We start from the raw sequence: 24,298 nt of genomic DNA on the forward strand, positions 1-24,298 counted from the left end.
TATTATTAACTCGAGATAACAGGCCCGAACGCAGGGTGTGTGTGTGTGTGTGTGTGTGTGTCTGCCGCGGTCCGTCCGTGGAAGTGTACAAAAAAATAAAAATAGTCCGACGATGTGAACTGAGGCAAAGAAACATTTCAAATTTACTTCCCAGAATGCAGGAAATTGCATCTCCTGCATTCTAGATTTAAAAAACTAAAAAAATTGGGGGGGGGGGGTGCCCCCGGACCCCCTAGCAACTCCGGCCCTTTGGGCCGTCGATTACGCACCCCCACCCCGCCTATAAATTTCTGCGTACGGGCCTGTGATAATGCTACTTTAAAAGAGATCAAATAATCATTACTCAGCATAACTGTCAACTCTGATAATTGCTATAAGTAAATTACTTTAACCTTTATTATCATTATTTTTGTTATGTTTATTATTCTTTCAAACTTTTAGAAAAAAGTATTTCTAGCTCCAAGCATTGTTGAAAGTCGCGTGACATATTTTTACGCATAAAAATGATTTTATGTAGGTGACGTCATTTTTGTGGGGCGCACATTACCAAAAGCAAGGTGCGCTGGTTTCGAGCATATCTCTCCGCAGTTTTGTTTTGTTTTGCAAATAAAGTTTTGGTAAGCAAAAAAACATAAGCATTTAATGCTTTTACATATATCGAAATAAAACAGTATTCTGTTCCATGTACACAAGTCTAACTCATGTAAACGGAACCGAAATATGGGCTTATATTTTGCAGCGTAGACACATCCTCTCTGTGCATAAATTAGCTCGTCGTTCTGAGAAGAGGGTGGAAACGATCGACTGATTTTTTCTTTAGCTGATTTATCGTCACTGCTTTGTTTTATTCCATCATTACTGAGATTATCTGATATTTGATAATTACTGACAACGGTAAGCGCCAGCTGTAATGTGTATCTTTTGTAGTCTGTGTGATATAATGTCGACAAGTTGTCGCATTCCCCTTATTTTTAACAACATGGCCGACTTTTGTGTGTTATCTTCCTTGTTTACATTTAAACTTTGAAAATTATTATTCAATACTGAACATTTGCGTTAATACTTGTTTCACTCGAGGCGTTAAAGTGCAGGTAATTACTAACGGGAACCATACGGATGCTCTATCGTGATTAATTTTGGTGCATCTATTGAATTCACGGAGTGAGTCTTGACGGACTTGAGACGGGAGTTGAGTGACACTGACAGGAAAGCTGTGGATGGGCCAATCTTGATTCTGACGTTTTTACATATGTGTGTTATTTAATATCAATATGTTTTTACTAGTGTAATATAATACCATCATGGCTCATCTTAAGTCTGGATGATTTTAACTAGACATAATAGGAGGCCGCCCCCCTCAAATGATTTTAATTTATTTTTAAATAATAATTATAACCTCCCCCCCCCCCCCCCCCTATTTACAATTAGGGTTAGTTTCAGTTCAAGATAACAATCTTCTTATTTTTCATAATCCAATATCACTGATTATGCCTGCAAATTAATTACCTCAAAGTACGTGGGCTGGGGGAGTATGTACATCAGTGATTAAAGTCTTTCCGATCATTTTCACATTAACATGTTTTTAATAGTACTAACTGGAAATGTTCAAGTCAGACTCGGTCAGTTTGGCTGTGGGACTGTTTGGGGCAAAAGTACCGTATTTTCCCCACCTCTATTTTAAAGAAATATTTCTTGGAATTAGTTTAAGGTTAGGGTTAGGGTTAGCTATAGTTATATACAATATATTTTAAAACAATTTGTTCTGTAAAACGAACATGAAGTTTATATTTCGTAATCCAGTATCGCTATGTTTTGCCTTTGAAAAATTAGACAATTTGACTATTCTGTATAAAATTTCTTCCACACGGGTGCTTTTGGAAGAAATATAGCACAGAAGACAGAATGAGGCATCATGGGACTAAATCTTCGTTTTGTTCCGTACACATTTGGTTCATTCCGTCAAAATACACCCTATGAGATTTATAAGTATTAAAATGCAGTTTCACTTGTTGATCCACTGCATGGTCGAGTGGATACAGTGATCGGTTACAGTCCCGATGGTCTGGAGTTCGAATCCAGGCCTAGCACTACATCGTTTGTAGTGTTTAATGCAATACCCAGTTCATATGGTTAATTCAATACCCCAATAGTGGGGAAAATACGGTACTCCTTCCAAATCAAAATCTATCTTGTAGGTTTAACTCACACTAACATTAGCACATGCGCACATATAAAATGATGTCATTTTCCATTACTACAGGGATTATTTCAAAGGTCACGTGCATATATACCATGAAGGTTTCATGCCCGCCCGTTACAGGCTTGATCTCTGACTTTCGGCCAGTGACTACAGGGCACAATATTTCACGCGAACCACCGTTCTGTTCGCGTGTCGGTTACGCAAAATTAAATTTATGCGAACCGCAAATCGGTTACGTGACCTGTAGATGTTCAGAAATTAAAACTTGCAGACTTCACGATTACAGTAAGTTTATTCATGCAGACATACTACTAGTATTCCGACAAATGTTTTAGACTGATTTTTAGATACTTGATGTGCAGCAAACCAGTAGCAAACGGTATATTGCAACGGTTGTAACTTGTGACCGAAGACTCAGTATAGAGTCAAGCCAAAAGTTATAAAGAAATGTGCACGGATAAGGCGCCTAAATTATCTGCTGCTATTCTATCTCTAAAGGAATATATGTAGACATAATATTGGATTGCCTATAATTTTAGAAAGGTTGAAAACGGTTTTAACGTAAACAAAAATGCAAAAATGTCACAAAAGCTGAAAAATACTAACATCACATAATGAGCTTTAAATAACAAACATTTGGAACGTCACTGTAGTATAGATGTACCAGCGATAAAGTAAAAGTAGCATCACCACCGCGAAATATCGGTGTCAAATTGTGATCTTTCTTTTTATGTTGTTATAAGATTTATGTTTATTAATCTAATCATGCACCAATGAGTAGCCTGTTTTATAGTTCAGAGGAACTCGACATTTTTTGGTGGGTGTTTTTTTTCTTTTTTTCAGTCTGCTGTATACTAAATTTTACATATCAGTGACAAATGGTAGCCTTTATTTGTTATTTATAAAAGAAAATTATTAGTCTAATCATACACCATGGAATGGGCATTTTTCCTCCAAATGTATCTATTTTGTTTCAGTACTGGGTTGATATTTAGTCATTTTACAATAGCATTAACTTCCGCAAGCTGCACAGAGGTTATAGAATACGGTGGCCCGATGTCCGAGGACAGTGGTTTTTAGATTCGGGCAACTAAAAATTACTTTTTGCAATCCCGATGGCAAATGGTGATTAATAATAATAATAATAAATCTACAATGCTACGATCGTACGAAAACAAAAGAAACATCTACACGTCACTTCTTTCGATTTGCAAGCATTAAAGAAACTCTTCTATAAAACTTTTTCTTTTGTATTTTGTTTTAACTTTATGTTTGAGCTAAAAATTATGTATTTAAATATAATTTCAACGTAACTTTGAGGTAACCAATCAGGTAATCCACAGGTTACGCAAACATAATACATGTAACCGAACAATTGGTTACCTAGGTAAAAACCACGTGAACCGACTTCCGGTTACCTCAGATTTCGAAATATTGTCCCCTGGACTAAGTCCGGGACGGGGGGGGGGGGTAAGTTTGAAGTGGGTGGAATTTGGAATAAAAAATTATCGGTCTGTCAGAAACCTAAGTCGTACAGAGAATAATCAGCTGTATCTAGACCTAGTGAAACGGAATTACGATTTTTCACGAAGTTGAAAAAATTACTACCATTTTACTATTGCCACACGCTGTAAAACTGACGATTGGCCCATGTGCAGTACTATTGGCAAACGCATAGTGTCGTATTTACCCGGGCTACATTCAGCCAGACCAAGCGGAAAAACGTCCGCTAGACTGGATTATACGCTTCACAGTAAACCAAATGGCCACGTTGAGAACCAAATACTTCGTGAATGTTAGTGAAACGTTTGCTGGCTGAACTTGAGACTGGTTTACTGCTTAGTCTGTTGCACCTGCGCAGACGGGACAGGGTTTTGTTTTCAGGAGTAAATTCAGCCAACGCTTGTCTTGGAAGACTGATTTATACGCTACACATTAAAACGAATGACCACTTTGGGAACCAGTCAAAATATGATTGCAAACGTTTAGCTGAAAAAGGCTGGCTGAACGTTGCAATGTTACTTTATTTCCGCTGTGTCATGCACATACTTCACATTGCAGACGGCGTTAGACTGTCAAAGCGGTGATAAAAATAAATGTTTACATTTTGTTAACACTAAGCCCCATTGAATAAAACAGTGCACTCAATTGTTGGACAGTTATGCTTTATGTAGTTGTTATAATTGTAACCTTTGCTCCGATTTTTGGCTACTAATATGAAGGCCTATTTTGATTTGACCATAAATAGTGACGCCAGTCAATTTTCGGACCCTTGTTTTGGTTTCGTACAAAGTAAAGAAAACAGACCCAACGGTAATGTTTATTTTATTTTATATGATATATTTGACAAAAAGTACTTTTTATTTTTTAATCTTTTAAGAATTATGAAAAATTAAAAAGTAAACGGAGTTGTCTGTCTGTTATGTTAATTTGTCACAACATGTGTCATTTAAATTGTTAATTAGGCTTACATTGTATTCTGAAACGGAATTTACAAAAACATGAAACGGAAAATAGCTTTTTTTGAAACGGAAAACCACTGGACCTATGTATCCTACACATGTCTGGACTGAGAAATTAAAACCAAAAATATTTTTGAGTGCTCGGCCTAAAAGGTTTTAAGGTGATTTGAGCAATTGAATGGGTGCCAAAGTAAAGAGCGTTGGACTATTTATAAAAAAAATAAACATAAGAATTTTGAGCCACGCCAAATTTTTTTAAAGTCCAACTAAGCCCAAAAAAGGAGGTTACCTGTCCTAGGTAAGGTTGTTACGTCGGCGAGACTGGGGTGTCCCGGAGGTTCGTCAGCAGATGTTGGCGTTTTCACAAAGTATGAACTACCGTACCGTAGTTGGGGCCGCAGACCGCTCGAATCATCCTGTGTAGATTCCGGTTGTCCAACTTGTTGTAAAGTATGGCTTGTCTGTAGGTCTGCTCCCTCTTATGCGTGACAACTATGGTATGATGAGTGCCAAACATCTTGTTGTGCAGTTCGTACTGGCTGCCATCCTCCAGGGTTCTCCAGTCCATACATCTTCATAAATCAAGGCTAATATTCGTTCCTCGTATTCAGCCTTGATACATGTCGTCAAGAAATCGTGCCACAAAATGCTTAAATTTCATTGGATGCGATGAGATCTGATTGCAACGAATCGCAACGCTCCTTATAGATTCCCTTGTTATTGTAAACAAAGATGGCAGTGGGAGCGTCCGTGGAAACGTGTCGTGTTTGTCACGATGTGTTAAAAAAAAAGGTTTCGGCGGTTAATTTTTGATATTGCTTTCACGGTTGTCACATGTTACCGATGCTGTGATTGGTCAGCGGTGTCATCGTGTAAGGGACATAATTGGTGTTACAAATTTTCTTCCAATAGAGGGCGCTAGTAGTGGATATCAGTAATCTTGACTACATGTATCAAGGCTGAATACGAGGAACGAATATTAGCCTTGATTTATGAAGATGCAGTCCATGTTGAGGTAACTGCCCCTAAGCGTCATCGGGTCTATCGTGTCCCCCTGCATGTACTGATTCAGATGTTTCTTCAGTCTGTTGACTGCAATGGTCCACTCGTCTTCCTGGGTGGGGGGTGACTACCGGTGCTGGTGGCTTGGACTTGGCTGGCTGGACGGTCGGTGATGTTGCCTTCCGCTTCAGTGGCGTAGCAACAAGTCCTGGTGCCGACTCATTGGGAGTGGTCTGTAAAGTCAACCGCTGCACTGGAATCAGCACCTGTGGAGTGGAGGTTGGTGGGACCGCCCTCGGGGCCTGGCACATTGCAACGTCCAGGCTCATCCGGGGATGCGGGCGCTGATGGCAGTCGTGTCCTCTTCGGCGAAGTCAGTGGGGGCGGCGATGCAGAAGGGACCGGCACTGGTGGTTGAGCCGCCGACTTTGATCCCCCGCTGAGCCAATCTAATTAAAATTAGCTCCACTATTACATGTGGATCTAAAGACAGCCAGTTGGAGCTCATGTCCACCAATCAAAACCTTACTTGCAGAATCCTGCCAGTGATTTAAAACTAACAACACTGTGTAGTCCCCAATGTCCAGGTAACATTTCGTCTGTAAATAATAATTTAAATATTGACCAATCACACTTTGCCTTTTATAACGTTATTTGGGAGCATACAAATTCTAAAAATATCGAGCGAGTCTATTTTAGTGGCCGCAGTACAGCGAACCATACCAATACGTACGGGGTGGGTTATCAGTCTTCAATTTTACATTAAAATTTATTTATTTATTTATAAAAATAAAAAAAGCTAAATCAGTCTTCAGTTTTACATTACAAATTATTATTTTATAAAATAAAACATGTTTTAAGGCATTCGTAATTCACACGAAACATGTCGTATACCCTCAGGATAATTTGGAATGTTTTCAAATTATTTTTAAATCACTGGCAGGATTCTGCAAGTAAGGTTTTGATTGGTGGACATGAGCTCCAACTGGCTGTCTTTAGATCCACATGTAATAGTGGAGCTAATTTTAATTAGATTGCCGCTGAGCTGTCCCTGGCATGCCTTTCTTCTTCCTCCGTCCTCTGCCACTCCCTCCGTTCCTCTTCTACTCCCTCTGTTCCTCTTCTTTGGAGGCGGGTCACCGTATACCAAAGACACGGTCGCCCGTATCCCGGTATAGGTAACCCTCAACACACACATACACATACATACACATACATACACATACATACACAACACACACAACACACACAACACATACACATACACATACACACACACACACAACAACACACACACATACATATACATACACACACAACACACAACACATACACATACACACACAACACAACACACATACATACACACACAACACACACAACACATACACATACACACACAACACAACACACACACACATACATATACATACAAAAAGGATTAGACACAAGATATCCAACTTAAGAGACCCACCTCTAATTACAAACATTAAATAGTACAATAACAATCAAAGTAAACATTTGTGAAAAACATTGAAAAAACAAAGGACAAAAAAGGAAAAAAAAAGAAATGGAAGTCATCGATGGTTTAATAATCATTATTAACATGCATGCTAACCTGCTTTGTAGCGTAGCTTCATTTGTGCAATAATTATGACTATTATTACGAGATGCTCAACCATCTACATGTATTAAAACAATAAAATAGAATAGATGTTTAACAACACCCCAGCACGAAAAATACATCAGCTATTGTGTGTCAAACTATGGTAAAGGCAAACAATTATTAAAAACAATAAAGAACAATAATAAAAACAAAACAAAAAACTAGATGTATAGACTGAACTAAAAATTTGCGGCTGGTATCCATAAACAAACAATCTAAACTTAGACAAAGAGACTGGCACATATTGATATGGATGGGAACCAATTAAACCACTCGGCTATTTTAGTTTTAAACTTCGTAGTCGTTAGACACCATATAACCGTAAATAAAATGTGTTTAGTGCATCGTTAAATAAAACATTTTCTTGGTAGTCGTTATTTTTTAATTTTTTTAATTTTATTATTTATATGTAAAACGGTTGACATCAGAAATTTTGTTTTTATGTAACCCGTCATAAATTCAGTGCGCAAATGGTAATTTGTAAAGAATTTGTTTAATTTATACCACTATTACTAGTTTTTTTCAATTTTTTTATTTTTATTTGGTATGGATTTAACTTGTTTTTATATGAATTTTAACTTTATTTATTATGAAGTTACATGCCAATTCATCGGTTTTCTTTTGACGCAGACAGACTATATACGGTGAGCACATGGTTATTATTCAACAAAGAACAGTTTAGTTTTTATTTTGGCTATGCAGTTAAATTTCAGTGTGATAATTGGAGGGCTAGTTGAATTCGAGAAGAGCCAGTAAGATTTTTCTTCAACTGACCCTGCTGGCGACCATGGTTTTCATGTTAATTTTTAACCCTGGACTGTTTAATTTTCAAGGCATTGGGGCATATAACTAGGGCTTTGCAGAAATTTACTGCATGTCCATTGTTAAATTTCAGCCCAGAAGGTTTTGTAACGAGACCTGACATGTTAGGCTTAAATAGTTGGTAATCAATTTCAAACATCTGCCACTTATCAGATGGTGTCAGCACTGTTTGAAATTGACGGGGGGGGGGAGGCACTCAAAATGTGCAACATGCTTTCTGGTAATCGGTTACACAAGTAGCTGCTTTTAGAGATAGATTCAGGAGTCCTTATTTTTAATGAACTATATAACATGGCTCGAACTTAACGACACTGACAACAATTGCCGTCGCTGAAATATAATTGCCATAGAGAGAGCATTACTGATGACATTTTTGTGCCTTTGGTATAACTACTCGACAATGGCAAAGTATATGCACCTGGTGTACATATCTGCCAATATTTAACATTTTCACATAACCATAAGCAAAATAACCTTTTAGTCATATTTATTTTCTGCAGATGTCGCTTTAAAAAAAAAAATGCCATCGGTGGGCTGTTTCACCCAAGGCAATTCTTTAAAAATTGCCGTGGGAGACAAATTCTTAAGTTCGAGCACTGATATAATATAAATCATAAACTTTTATCAATATTTGTCTCAACATTTTGCATTGCTGTTAAAATGGAAGTTGAACTAGCAGTGAGGGTCTCCTCGAGTCCACAATACCAGTGCCTCCCCCAGAGAGAAAATGGGTTAAATTTAAGGTTAGGCCTCGGGTTAAGAAAATCATACATTAATGACAGAGTAATTAATTTGGTCAAAATGGTACCTTCAAAAAACAATTTGGGTATGGCGCCATATCCATTTTACCCTCTGGCAGAAACCCTGAAAATGTGACATTTATTAGATGATAATGAGACTAAGGAATAAAGTAATAAAGTAAAATAGCATTATGCATCTTAATTCCAGCGCTGAACATGGCTGCCAAATCACGCCATTGTATTGCATTCCACACATTGGACGTTTGTTTTCCCTTAATGTCTCATAGCCCTGTGACGTAACTGGCGGAAAGCATACACATGGCAAAATGATGTAAAGGTATAATAAAATGAGTGCTCTTCCTTGCACGGGTACTCAAGTCCTGTAAATGGACTGGGGTCTTGCTCGACTCGGCCAATACTCGAGTACTCATGGAGACCCAACAAGCAGTCAAGTTTGTTGCATTCCGGGTTAAAACTAATTTGGGCACAGCAGGATTTTTGTCTCGTTCGGTGAGCACCAAAAAGTATTTTTAGTGCAGCAATGTTAAAAATAGCTGGTAAAGAGTTGTACATATTCAGAAATGCATAAATTCCAAGTTATTTGAATCTAATTACAGCTTACCGTTCCATTGATTTTGAGGTGAAATGTTTTGAGGTTAAGAGTGTTTGTACTTCATTTGTCCATATTTATTTGGGCACACCTTTTGTTTTTTTTTGCTTCTCAGTTTTTAACACTTGCTTCCAAATTAAAATCTTTGAAGCACAGATTGCTTCCCACGTCAGAAAATAAATTTTGAGTCTTCATTAAATCAAATCTCATAGACGGCAATAGTAAACTGTTGCTAAAACTCGTACCTGCAGTAAATCAATCCACATGCACACCTGGATATAAATAATATCACCACTCGCCCTTAAAAATGAATCGGAAAAAATTGAGGGGTAAGCTGCTATTTCAGAGATAACAGGTACCGTATATCTTCGCCTGTAAGTCGATCTCGGCTATAAGTCGAGTCCCTAATTTCAAGCCCTGAAAACTTATTTTTTTATTGACCCGTTTATAAGTCGACCCATGAAAAACTACTTATAAATATTGAAATATTTCTTATTTTCAGCACATGAAAACAATAATATTTGAACAAAAGAAAATTATTTTACAAACTTCGGTTTTCACGTTTTGTACATCGCAATATAATCAGACTATTCCAATCAAACTATCATTATTACATAGCATCAAAACGAAATATTCCCTTAGTAGAGAGTGAAAGCTGTTTGACTGTTACTGTATAGTATTGTACAGATGGTTTTGTGCACAGACAACAACTTTATTTATAAACACTGACAACAGATCACTACGATAAAACTGAAAGTATCACGTTTTGCCGCCATATTAATACATGTAAGGAGGATAACTCTGGAAAGTACACTGGTTTTTGTACCAAATGATGTGTGTCCCTATTGCTCTAGATAGTGAACTGCAGAGATCAGTCTATTTTAAGGGAAAGCTCAGTAATATTCATGAAGTTAATCACCGCCAAAACATTGTTTGAACAACCATTAATGCCAGTGACCTGATTTCAAAATAAACTCAGGCAACAGGTAGTTAGTATTGTTTACATTTTTACTATTAGTGATGACTGTTAATTTAACTAAGTGGACTGTTGTCTTGGCATGTGAGTGAGATCGTACGCCTTTTCGCATAACCAAAACCGTTCTAATGCCAAAAAAAATAGGTTATAAAAAATAAATGTGTCAAATTAACATATTTGAGTATAAATACATGGCATACTTCAACAGTAAAACTTGTAAAATAATCCCCAAAACAGTAATATTTTTTGGTGAATTTTTTTTACCCTCTTATAAGTCGACCCCCCAAGTTATAAAATAATTTTTGGGTGAAAAAAATTCGACTTATAGGCGAAGATATACGGTACTGTCTATGACTACCTTAGTTCCGCACACAACTTTAGGACTTTTTTTTATTTTTTTTATTATATATACACGCATGAAATAAACAGATGAAATAAAATTCATTTAAAATAAAAAAAAGTTACCAACAGAAATACTCACATTTATCACCAATGACAGGACTTATTGTATTAATGGCTCTATCAAAATATTGGGTGCACCTCAAACTTTGACCCAGCCGGAAGTTATTTCCAAGGTTTAGTATACCTTTACTGTTTTTCTTCTTTTAGGTTTTCTAAGAAGACAAGACTGTGCTATTTACCGACGACAAAGGCTTCCTCACTCTCACACACATCCACAGACGCAATGGCAGGTAGAGGCGGGGCTCAGCGACCGAACGGAGCCACGCAGGGCAAGATATGTCAGTTTAAACTCGTACTTCTCGGGGAGTCTGCTGTCGGAAAATCATCTTTGGTGTTGCGCTTTGTGAAGGGGCAGTTCCATGAATATCAGGAAAGTACAATAGGAGGTAAGGTTTTAAACATTATTTGTAGTACGGGGCGGGACATAGTCCCCGTGGTAAAGCACTCACTCGATGCGCAGTCTGTTTGGGATCGATCCCTGTCGCTGGGCCCATTGGGCTATTTCTCGTTCCAAACAATGCACCATGACTGGTATATCTGCAAGGCCGTAAACCATGACTGGTATATCTCCAAGGCCGTGGTATGTACTACCCTGTCTGTGGGATGGTGTATATAAAAGAACCTTTGCTGCTAATCGGAAAGAGTAGCCCATGAAGTGGCGACAGCGGGTTTCCTCTCTCAGTATCTGTAAGGTCCTTGACCATATGTTCGACACCATATAACTAACTAAAATGTGTTGAGTGTGTTGTTAAATAAAACATTTCCTTCCTTTCCTTATTTGAAGTACAGGGTTAATGGAGTTGTGAAAAGTCGTTGCAATTTGCATATGTGATTTTTTTTTACCAAGATGTGAGCAAATATGAAAAACATATGGTGGCCATCTTAAACTTGATAATATTATAAATTATAAAACTGCCAATTTTTTATTTTTTTTTCATATGTTGTATTTTTATGCTTTATATCATTGTTAGCAAGATTATTCCCAAAATGTTTCCATTTTATTTTTTTTGACTTTTCTCTCGGAGATGAAAATATTCTGGATTTTTTAAACATCTGTACTGTTTTCCCAGTTCATCAAAAAAAATTCACATTCTTCCTCCAAAACAAAAGAAGTTTTGGCTGATGTTTTACATACATTTTAAATGGGGGATGTCATTTTAGACGATTGTGCCACCACAACCCTAGGGTCAATTTAGGTACCTGACCACCAATATTAAAGTCTCTGGATTGTTTGCCCCATCTCTCATCTCTGCTCTCTATACACTAATGAAAACCATGATTTGCAGAGATCACTTTGGGAATAGTTTTGATTTGGCCAGTTTTCAAATATCTAGAATATTTCTTTGAAAAAATATTTCATTCGCCAAATATTAGACAGGGCTTCTAGAATTGTTTTTAAATCCACTAGTCATGGGATCAGTGATTTTAAAAATTTGCTAGCCATGATTAAAAATTCACTTGCCCTACTTTACTTTTAAGTTAAAACAATTTTACTAAATAATAGTAATAATCAGATATGCCACCTAAAAAGGGAGATAGAGCTTATAAACACTAACATTGGGGTGAGGTCAGGATATTTATATTTACAAAATAGACTTAACTGCAATATTGGACACAAAAACATTCATAAGCCGTCCGGCATGGCAATAGTAGTTATTTACTAGCCCAACATTGAATATTCACTAGCCATGGAAGTGGGGCTACCATAATCTATAAGTCCTGTATTGAATGTTGTAGCCACTTTGTATAAAAATTGGCTATGAGCAGGGTAAGCCCTGGATTTGTCTATAGATGTTCTGTTAGTGATGAGTAAACATGTTTGTTTTCAGCTGCGTTCTTGACGCAGACCGTGTGTCTGGATGATACGACGGTGAAGTTTGAGATCTGGGACACGGCTGGTCAGGAGCGATACCACAGCCTCGCACCCATGTACTACAGAGGGGCGCAGGCGGCGATCGTCGTCTACGACATCACCAATCAAGTGAGTATTTCTTTTTGTTGTAAAATAGCGATACCACAGCCTCGCACCCATGTACTACAGAGGGGTGCAGGTGGCGATCATCATCTACTATATCACCGATCAAGTGAGTATTTCTTTTTGTTGAAAATAGCGATACCACAGCCTCGCACCCATGTACTGCAGAGGGGCGCAGGCGGCGATTGTCGTCTACGACATCACCAATCAAGTGAGTATTTCTTTTTGTTGTAAAATAGCGATACCACAGCCTCGCACCCATGTACTACAGAGGGGCGCAGGCGGCGATCGTCGTCTACAACATCACCAATCAAGTGAGTATTTCTTTTTGTTGTAAAATAGCGATACCACAGCCTCGCACCCATGTACTACAGAGGGGCGCAGGTGGCGATCGTCGTCTACGACATCACCAATCAAGTGAGTATTTCATAGCAAAATGTAAAGGACATCTTTATTCCTTAAGCTGGCTTTTCATATGCATGTCATCCACAGTGCATCGTCTGTCATTTGTTGTCTGACTTGTGATATTTTCTATGAATGTAATTGACTTCAGAATTATGCAGGGCTCAAAACTGCTTGTGGCCAGGTCGCCAAATGCGACCAATGTCCTGTTTGGACGACATGAATATTAAAAAATAATGGCATTAGTCCCCCAAACAATAATATTATTTGGTCGCTCTTCTTTAGAGCTATAACATATGAGTCACTATTAATATTTGTATTGCACCTATTTATTCCACATTAAAATCTTGCTCGTGGTTTGTGGTTCGCTTACCATAATTTGCCAACATCCATTATTTTTTGGGCCACCATATTTTTTGGAGACTTTCGAGCCCAGATTACGTCAGTAACTTTCATGTAGTTTAGGACACAAAAAGCTGGAAAAGTTTGATGACTAGGACATGATCACGGAATTCCACGTTCGTTATGCAGGTCATCCGCAAGAACGCATCAGGTGGCAATTAAAACTCTGGGATTTAACAGAGCTCACACCGTAGATAATTTAATATTAGTGAATTTCGACACATTTTCTGTAAAACTTGCAGAAAAAGTTATTTTGTGACAAAATATCAATTAATACGTAATGGAGAATGCATGGTTAACTGTCATTTCTTGAAAAATATTTTACAAGAATCGACAGTTAACCATGTATTATTCTCCAACTTAATCCATTATTCATTAAAAAAAAATTATGTGACTGCTAAATTAACTTGTATTTGATTAAAAAAAAAAATGAAAATATTGGTTAAAATGGCAAAGAATATTTACAAAACTAATAACCCAAAACGGTAGGATCCTTTTGGACCTAACCTGAATGATTATTGTCAAGAAAACCTCAGCAGTGGATAGCGTGATACACATGCTAAATGTGTAACCTGTGATTTCCGATTTAGTTTCCGACAATCTTCGTTGTGTTCTGCCAGAATACATTACTATCACCAAATTAAAAACAAAATCAGCAATTGTTTTTGAATTTTGCAATTGGCGAATTTGTTGAGTGTCACTTTTTATAAAAATTAAATGTTGGCTAATATGGCAAATGGCAGGGTGAGCTCAGGATTAATGGAATAAATGATTGTGTTTATTGAGGTGAATGTTTTGTGTTTCAGGATACGTTTGGCCGAGCCAAGACCTGGGTGAAGGAGCTGCAGCGTCAGGCCAGTCCCAACATTGTTATAGCTTTAGCTGGTAATAAAGCCGATTTGGCCAACAAGAGGATGGTCGAATATGAGGTTTGTGTTAACCTACTTAGCTTATGTGCGTGCAAGTTTAGCAATGAATACTTTTGATCTTGCTTTGATTTCTTGAAGGTTGTTTTCTGTTTTTAAAACATTTTGTGGGAGAATGTCAATTTGCAGTGTTCCTGCCAGAAATAAATTTTTGGGTATGGCGCTATGGAATTGAATGAAACCACATGTGTATGGGGGACCTCCCCCAGAAAGAAAATGAAACCACATGTGTATGGGGGACCTCCCCCACAAAGAAAATGGGTTTAATTTAGGGTTAGGGTTTAAAAAAAAAATCATATAATAATCATCAGTAATTCATTTTCTCAAAAGGTTAACTTAAAAAAATTAAATCTGCAAAAACATTTGGGTATGGCACAATAACCTGTTTTTCCCTCTGGCAGAAACCCTTATTTGAGACATGATAAGACTTGTAGGGGTATATTTTTTTCCCCAACTAATGCTCTGCATTTGGTATGTGCTGTCTCACTGGAAATGTGTGTATAAAGAAAACCTTGATATTGAATGGTAGCGGCAGTCTATGTGGTAAAATAAATGTTTCAATTGTTTTTGTGCTACATCAAGTTTTAAACACATTTTGAATTTACAAAGCCCATATTTGCATGTATTTACAAAGCTGAAACATTTGTGTTTAAAAAAAAAAATAGGCTTCGGAAATTTGGCTACTGATCAAATGCGGGATTTTTTCCCCACAAAAACATTCACTGTTAATCTGTTGATACAGGTATTTTGTTGATTTAGGTATTTGTTGATGTAGGTATTTGTTGATGTAGGTATTTCTATATCAAATAATGACTAACAATAAGATTGTGTTTTCGTTGTTCACCCATGTGAGATGTGTAAACATGATTGTTGTTTGTCTTGCAGGAGGCTCAAGCGTATTCTGAAGAAAACAGTTTATTATTTATGGAAACCTCGGCCAAGACTGCCATGAATGTCAATGACATTTTTTTGGCAATAGGTACGTTATTGTCTGTCTGTCCGTTTGTCCGTCCCTCTGTCTGTCTGTCTCTTTCTGAGGCTTTTTTCCAACCAGTGCTCCAGAACTGGACAACGGCCGTTGTATGTGATTTCATGTCTGTGGCAAAGTGCATATAAAGGATCCTTTGCTGCATTTCTTGTTCCAGCCAGTGCTCCACGATTGTATATCAAAGGTCATGGTATGTGTTATCCTGTCTGTGGGATGGTGCAATTAAAAGATCCCTTGCTACTAATGGGAAAATGTAGAAGGTTTCCTCTGATGACTGTGTCAGAATTATCAAATGTTCGACATCCAATAGCCGATGATTGATTAATCAGTGTGCTCTAGTGGTGTTGATAAACAAAACAAACTTTTACTCAGGCTTTTTATTTTCAGCCATTTATTGGCTAAATTTATGGGAGATTCTTTCTATTTTTACTAAGAGTTTTTCTTTGTTCATTAACTTATTTAATTTGACATTTATTTACCTAATAAAATTGTTTAGCTGATATTTTTTGTCTACAAGGAATATTTTGTTCAGTATTGCAATGCCACTTGCTGCACAATTTTCAGTGATTTCTACAGTGCGCTAAAATGTTAAATAATACTTGCTAATCAGTTTGGAAATTGTCACCAATAAATATTTTTATGGCCCCTTGAAACTAATAAGATGATACGACAGCCCAATACAAGTTGCATACACGTGACATCATTAGAGATTGGGAGCGGAATGTAGCTCAAGCGGTAGCGTATCCGCCTGTGAAGCGGTCGGTCATTGGATTGATCCTTCTCCTGTAGACCCATTTGCAGTTTGGGCTATTTTCTGTTCCAACCAGTGGTCCACAACTGGTTCATCAAGGGCTGTGGCATGTGCTGTCCTTTCTTTGGGAAAGTGCATATAAAAGACCCCTTGCTGCTTATCGGAAAGAGTAGCCTATGTGGCAGCAGTGGGTTTCCTCTAAAGAAATATGTCAGGATGACCATATGTTTGACATCCAATAGCCGATGTTAAGATAAAAATCAATGTGCTCTAGAGGCGTTGTTAAATAAAACAAACTTTACTTTACTTTTTTTCATTAGAGATTTGAATTACCAAATGTTTGACATCCAATAGCCGGTGATTAACAAATCAGTGTGCTGTGGTATCGTTAAACAAAACAATTTTTATTTATTAGACATTTGAGTCTAAACTCTTCATTTTTTTTTAAACAGGCCCAGCTCTGTGCTGTTGTGTCGTAAAATATTTCTTTGCTTAAATTTGAAATAAAATGGCTGTTGTTTGTCTTGTGAAAAACCCCTCCCCACCCCAAACCTCATCTCATGTTTATGTTGCAATTTTGGCTGGAGTAATTAATTTGCGATAATTTAATGTCGAGTTAATTTTCCGAATTACTGTATCCCTTTTATTTCTGCTTTTAGCGAAGAAGTTACCGAAAAACGAAGGTGGTGGACCAGTCCAACAAAGACAACAGGGGGTACGCTTGAACAATGAACAGACCCAGCAGTCAGAAGGAGGCTGCTGCAAGTAACAAAGCTTCCCATAGGCTGGCTTATTGTGTCATGTGATCAGACTATGGTCCAATCAGAGATGTTTTTTCAATACACTATGTGATACACACCTGAATAGTTGGACACACCGAAAGTGGATGTTACAATAGTGCATCAACAAGAGAGAAATAAATAAATAAAAAGAACAAAATCACATTAAAAAAAAGTGCACACAGATATACAAAACGTGAACAAAATATTGACTGGAAGTGTATATATTCCAGTGATGAACTTGTGGCTTGAAGAAGAGCCCATTTTGTTTCTATGAGTATGGATGCCTATTTATTGCTGAATTTGTACAGTTAGCTGTCATTTCGTGTCTCCTCAACTCGCTAGTTGTCAAACTGGTGAGATTTGAAATAATGTTTGTTTTTTCTCTTTTTCATAACTTTTGACGATGACTTTAAAAAAAAGCTTTTCTAATTTTCAGCTTTTTGTGTGTGTAGGGCGACAGCCTTTCTGTATCTTTTTTTTTCTTTTTAACATAGATTAATAGTACTGCTAAAGTCTGTGTTGTGATATGAATTTAAATTTTTGTTGATCGATTTGTTTTGTATGCAGTTTGTAATGCAGCAATAAGATTGGGACTTTACCAAACGAAAACGAAAATTGTATGTTTACCGTGAAGATATCGATTTTTTTTCCGTTTTGTGGAAATGAAATTAAGAAAGGTGTTGCCCTATGCACAGCAAAATTGTAACGAGTCTTTAAAGATTTTTTAGTGCTTGTTTTCAGTTTGTGCTTTAGTGTTGTCTTTCAATAGTAATAATGTGATAACTAGTGTAATTATTGATTTCAGTAATTAGGCCAACAGCAAAAGGTCATTTCCTCTTAACTCGATTGACTCCATAAGAGAGAATTTACTCTTTAATTCAGTAGATTCGTAAGAAAATTGACTGGTCTGAATATTTATTTTTTGTGGTGTTCTTAAAAGCTTAACGAAAGAATGACTATAAAAATCATTGTTATTAAAATCAGGTCTTTTGAGAATTAAAGAATCTACGTAAACCATTTATGGGTTACTTTACACAAAAACGAATTACTGTAACCCTTTTTTTTGTGTGTGACCTGTCAGTACGATGTAACTGATGTCCCTGATGTCCTTAAATGTGAGAATGAATAATGGGTTACGCAAAACTTAAGACTTGCGTAAACGATGCGCGAGTATTCTCGATATTATCAGATACGGGAAAATAATGTTTCTGATTACACAAACCTAATTAATTTAAAGGTTGCTCTGAAATGTCTTCTTTTTTTTTCTTCTTTTTAATTTTTTTTTTATTGCTTTGCATCAACAGATGAATGTGACGTAACATTGTTTGATAATTTTTGTAAAGTCTTGTTTGAAAGACGTGCAAGTTTTTTTTTAAGTGATTGTTTTGCATCAACAAAATAATCCGACGTAACATTGTTTGATCATTATTGTAAAGTGCAATCCAGTTCTTGACAGCCTTTGTGTAGAAGGGTGTTATTGACAGCCATCTTTGTGTAAGGCTGTATCCGGTGGACGAGAATTGGGATAGACGATTGATGAACGTAAGGTACGTACGAGTACTTGTCATCACTGCCACTCGCTGTCTGGTTTTCACTTCATTTTCAGAGAAGCCAGGGTTTTAGCTACAATCCAAGGACAGGGCTGTACCTATGTAACTAACTTAAAATAAGGGGGTGGAGGAGGGAGGGAAGGGGATGGTTAGGCTCGGTAATATTGAGTCTTTACAACTAAGCAAGAAAAAAACAAACACTTTTAGTTTTAAAAAGGACCAGTTATTTTTGTAGGGAGCAACTGCCCCTCCTTACGTCTAAATCGGACCTATAGGGGTGTATCAAAAGCTGTCCCCTTACCTCCCCACTAAATATGGCCCTGAAAAGGGGGTGGTGGTGGTTATGAAAACGTTGTCACCTCATAGTACAGCTGATATCTTATTGCCGATTGTTTAATACGGATCATTATGTACTTTGTTAGATGACAGAATATACAGGTGGCCTGTATAGTTGAGTAGCTGCTATATAGAGGTGGCTATGTGATCAGGTTTGACACTTAATCTTGCCAGTGTTTAAACATAAATATACATGTATGCCCATTTGTCTTTTTTTCTTTTTTTAGCAGCATCCAGTTCAATTCATAGCGGATATTTTAAACATACTTTTTCACATAATTATACAGTAATTAATAGGAATAAAATAAACCCCAACTTTATCTTGTAATTTCACATAGTTATAAAAAGTTGTAGGGAAAAATCCAAACTGTTTGAATATATATCAAAAGCCTTGGATGCATTTCACATGATGATGTGCATAGTTTCAGAATCCGAGAATTTATCTTTAGGAATGGGGAAGACTTAATTGGTTAACAAACTGATGCCCAATGTTTTGTTTTGTTTTCTAGCATGCATTCTCTCCTATGTATCTGTCGTGTTGATTGTAAAATTCTGTAGATTTTATTTAAGCTGATTCACAAGTACTGGTGGAAAATGAATCATTATCTGTTAAGAATTTTTTTAAGGGGCGTTCTCATTATGTGACTTGTTGCACCGACTTGTAGCATACGTTCAAATCGTACAGCGAGAACATCTAAATCGTCTTGTACTACATGTTGTGTCGGAGTCGTAATGATTAGAACATGTTCTCTTCCTTACTACAATTTACAAGCTCCTGTGCCCCGTTCCACGAAGTGATCTTAGTCCTAAGATCACCTTAAGAGCATAACTACCTTACACACTTGAGGAGACCTTAGCGCTAAGATTGCTTTGTGGAACGGGGCCCTGATCAATTAAAGTACATCGGTTAAACGTTTTATCACTTGGCAGTTGTTTGTTTGTTTACAAACCTGTCAAAATGTCCATATTTCATGGTGCATGAAACCTATTATTCAAAATGTGGTCAATAATTGTGTTATTGAATGCCATCAGTACACTGTTATTTTCATTATTTCAATGGAAATTTGTATGCACTTGTTTGACATCACATAATGTTACATGTCATAACATCTTTCCACACAATATGATTTAGGTTGTTACTAAAAGTTGTATAATGTGAACGCCCCCTTTGATAGTGAATTATTTGGAGTATATACAATATATTAATCCTGTAATTATTAAAAACGAACATATTTGTGTACATAACGTCTTTTTGTAGTATATATCCATATAATTAAGCTACCATATTAATTAATCTTTTCTTAAGAGTGTGTGTACTTTTATAAAAAAAAATATAAAAAACACTTCATTTTATGTTTGTCTTTCAAAAATCGATTAATATTCAAAACTCAAACGTTTCAGGAGTAGGTGAGTGGGAGGTAATAAAAATGTACTTCCAGGGAAACCAGGAACACATTGGATGTTCAAAATGTTTTAATTTAAGGAAGAAGTTGCAAGATATATAAAATAGAATCTGAAAAACAGTTCAAGAAATTAATCTTAAATTTATGCTATTTTAACAATCAGTTTTGATCCTTGTTGGCTTTAAGAAGGTGTTGTGCTTGCACTGGTACAGTTTTATGGAAAAAAAACAAAAACAAAAACTGCTCTTGAAATTAAGATCTGTCATGACAATATTTAGGGAAATTATTTTGAATATCACCCTATCAGCTAGTCTTGTCTTGCTTTATGGTCTACGTCATGTGTTGAAATTTAGGCCTTCATTGTTAAGCACCAGTGACATCATACGTGTGTTAGTCAAAAATGTAGAGCAGTCATATTTCAAAATACCTTTTTAAAGCCTCTGCCTCCTGATGGTTTAAGTGGTATGTAGCAAATAACTGTACTGCCACACACACGAGCATACATCTATGTCCATAGGGCCTATTTCTGTTTTTGTTGTTTTTATTCTGTAAAATGTACACATTGAGAGAAGTTGCTCACATATTAATAACTTAACTGGACTCGAATCAGCTTTTTATTTATTCAGAAATACAGGCCTCGGACTTAAAGACGGCATCAACGGCAATTGTTGTAGTTGCAGTATAAATTAGTGTTGGTCATGAGCTTCACCGATGGCAGGTTTTTGCCGATGGATAAAAATGATTGTACTCCATTGAAAGGACTATTTTTAAATATTTTTTTTATAGTTGTTGCAAAAGTAACTGATTTAAAATTGCTATAGGCAGGCTCAAAACTGCCATCGGTGTGGCAAAAACATTTAAAAATTGCTGTGGGTAACAAATTGTTAATTTGGAGCCCTGGATATTGGATAACGATAACAATTGTTTGTATAGAAACATTAGTTTCTATCACAGTGATGTACATTTACTTAAATAGAAATACTTTTAATTTCTTACTACATCTGTATATGTTTGCATCCATATATAAATATTATAAAAACATGTACACATTTACTCATTCAGTGACGGATATGTCATGAAAATGAAAATAAAGGATAAAAATATAATTATAGCTAGATATTGCATGTCATTTGACATGATCAGGTTGATATTGAATTATCAATATCACTGGTTTGTCTTAAATATTAACATTATACACTGATAAAAAGCTAATACATGTATTAACAAATCAGAAACAAATTTACAAATGCATATGTAACAGGGTTGTCAACATGTGCAAAGTAAATTGTAAAATGTCAACATTTGGTAAAGAAGCATTTAATCTTTGTAATTTTTGTTTTTATTTTTCTGTTGTTAAACTGTTAGATAAATGCAACTTAAAGTGCTTAAATATTGTTTTGTTTTATCCCCTTGCCCATTTCCTGCTTTTTTGTTTTACCCCCGTTTTATATATCCCCCATCCACCCTTGTCAGACTTACTTTCCTGTCCCACTCCACATGCCACTCCTTGTCTTGTTTCTGACAGATGCTTCTGTGTTGTATCCCTTCCTCATTAGCTGTGCTGTGGGCTTCATTTGGTCATTGGAGAGTACCACTGGTCCCTCTAGGGCACTCGAAACTTGGGATTCCCTACTAGCGGTAGTGATTAGTTAGTGCAGTGGAGCAGGCCAGATTTATAGTCTGCACAGCATGAGTGTGCCAAATCCATGTAGGGATGTAGGAAGTGGTTTTAAAACTAAACTTCTACTTGATGTTAACTATTGGTTGTAACGTGATACTCTTATAAATCTGAATGACAAAGCCGTTGACATTTTGTAAATGGTTTCTCTGCACAAAACTGAGTGAAAAGGATGTTCTGACAATGTCGTATCTTCTCCCAGAAGTCAGTGTTAGGGGTTTCGTCTCAACAGCCACTTTCTAGGATGATACATTTTCTCTACTTCAACTTTTTTTAACTACCACCTCCAAAAATAAATTGCTGCAGGGGACAATATTTCGAAATCTGAGGTAACCGGAAGTCGGTTCACGTGGTTTTTACCTAGGTAACCAATTGTTCGGTTACGTGAATTATATTTGCGTAACATGTGGATTACCTGATCGGTTACCTCAAAGTTATGTTGAAATTATATTTTAAATACATAATATTTAGCTCAAACGTAAAGTTAAAACAAAATACAAAAGAAAACGTTTTATAAAACAGTTTCTTTAATGCTTGCAAATCGAAAGAAGTGACTTGTAGATGTTTCTTTTGTTTTCGTACGATCGTAGCGTTGTAGATTTATTATTATTATTATTATTATTATTATTCACCACTTGCCATCGGGATCGCAAAAAGTAATTTTTAGTTGCCCGAATCTAAAAACCACTGTCCTCTGGCATCAGGCCACCGTATTCTAGAACCTCTGTGCAGCTTGCTGAAGTTAACACTATTAGCCCAGTACTGAAACAAAATAGATACATTTGGAGGGGAAATGTCGATTCCCTGGTTCCTCTGAAGTATAATGCAAAACACTCAGTCATTTACTGGTGCATGATTAGACTAATATTGTTTTATATAAATAACAAATAATGGCTACCATTTGTCACTGATGATATGTAAAATTTAGTATACAGCAGATTTTTAAAAACGCACCAAAAAACCCAAACAACAAATGTCCAGTTCCTCTGACTTATAAAACTCATTGGTGCATGATTAGATTAATAAAAATAAATCTTATAATAACATATAAAGAAAGACCACAATTTGACATTGATATTTTGCGGTGGTGATGCTATATTCACTTTATCGCTGGTACTTCTATACTACAGTGACGTTCCAAATGTTTGTTATTTAAAGCACATTATGCGATGTTAGTATTTTTCAGCTTTGTGACATTTTTGCATTTTTGTTTACATTAAAACCATTTTGAACCTTTGTAAAATTATGGGCAATCCAATATTATGTCTACATATATTCCTTTAGCAATAGAATAGCAGCAGATAATTTAGGCGCCTTAGCTGTCCGTGCACATATCTTTAAAACTTTTGGCTCGACTCTATACTGAGCCTTCGGTCGCAAGTTACAACAGTTGCAATATACCGTTGTCTACTGGTTTGCCGCGCATCAAGTACTAAAAATCAATCTAAAACATTTGCCGGAATACTAGTAGTATGTCTGCATGAATAAATTTCCTGTAATCATGAAGTTTGGTAGTTTTAATTTGTGAACGTCTACAGGTCACGACGTAACTGATTTGCGGTTCGCGTAAATTTAATTTTGCGTAACTGACACGTGAACAGAACAGCGGTTCGCGTGAAATATTGTGCCCTGTTGCTGACCACTGGCAAACTGGGCATGGATTAAACACATTGTCATCATCCTACATCTACTTTTATGGTTTTGTCTGACCTGCTACGGTGACATGATCAAGTAATGTTTGAGTATTAAAGGTACATGGCTTTCTACATGCTTACTGATTACGTACGGGTACTTGAGTTTGTGAATGCTGTTTCTCTTTGGTAGATAATGCATGATTGTGGTGGAAATTAAAAAACACACACATACCTACATTTTGACTAAAAGATTGTTATGACAGATATGTTTTCTTTATTTTTGCTACCCTGAATTACCAGAGGACTATAAAGGATGATACATTTTAAAATGCTTATGAACATGAATGTATATACATTTATTTCACACGTTTTGTGAAGTGACCTAAATTGAGCTTTGTTTAATTGTCGTCTGTGCATTTCAAAGACTTGCTAATTTGTAATATGTACAGTCCATGTCCAAATATTGTATTCACGTGGCCATTTCTTGTTAGTTTATAGCATGACATCTGGGGTGAGTTCAGCCAGCAGTTT

The 24,298-nt window shown here is 36.5% G+C and overlaps 1 protein-coding gene across 1 annotated transcript; it reads left to right on the top strand.

The window, feature by feature from the left end:
- Positions 1 to 770: 770 nt before the first annotated feature.
- LOC121387060 (ras-related protein Rab-5B-like) lies at positions 771 to 21,839 on the top strand. The gene is made up of 6 exons (XM_041518069.1): positions 771 to 894; positions 11,088 to 11,326; positions 12,770 to 12,921; positions 14,526 to 14,648; positions 15,531 to 15,624; positions 17,044 to 21,839. The coding sequence occupies exons 2-6, from the start codon at positions 11,164 to 11,166 to the stop codon at positions 17,151 to 17,153; spliced, it is 642 nt and encodes a 213-aa protein (XP_041374003.1). The 5' UTR covers positions 771 to 894; positions 11,088 to 11,163; the 3' UTR covers positions 17,154 to 21,839.
- Positions 21,840 to 24,298: the final 2,459 nt, after the last annotated feature.

Source organism: Gigantopelta aegis, chromosome 13 (genome assembly GCF_016097555.1).
Source record: "Gigantopelta aegis isolate Gae_Host chromosome 13, Gae_host_genome, whole genome shotgun sequence".
Classification (NCBI taxonomy): domain Eukaryota; kingdom Metazoa; phylum Mollusca; class Gastropoda; order Neomphalida; family Peltospiridae; genus Gigantopelta; species Gigantopelta aegis.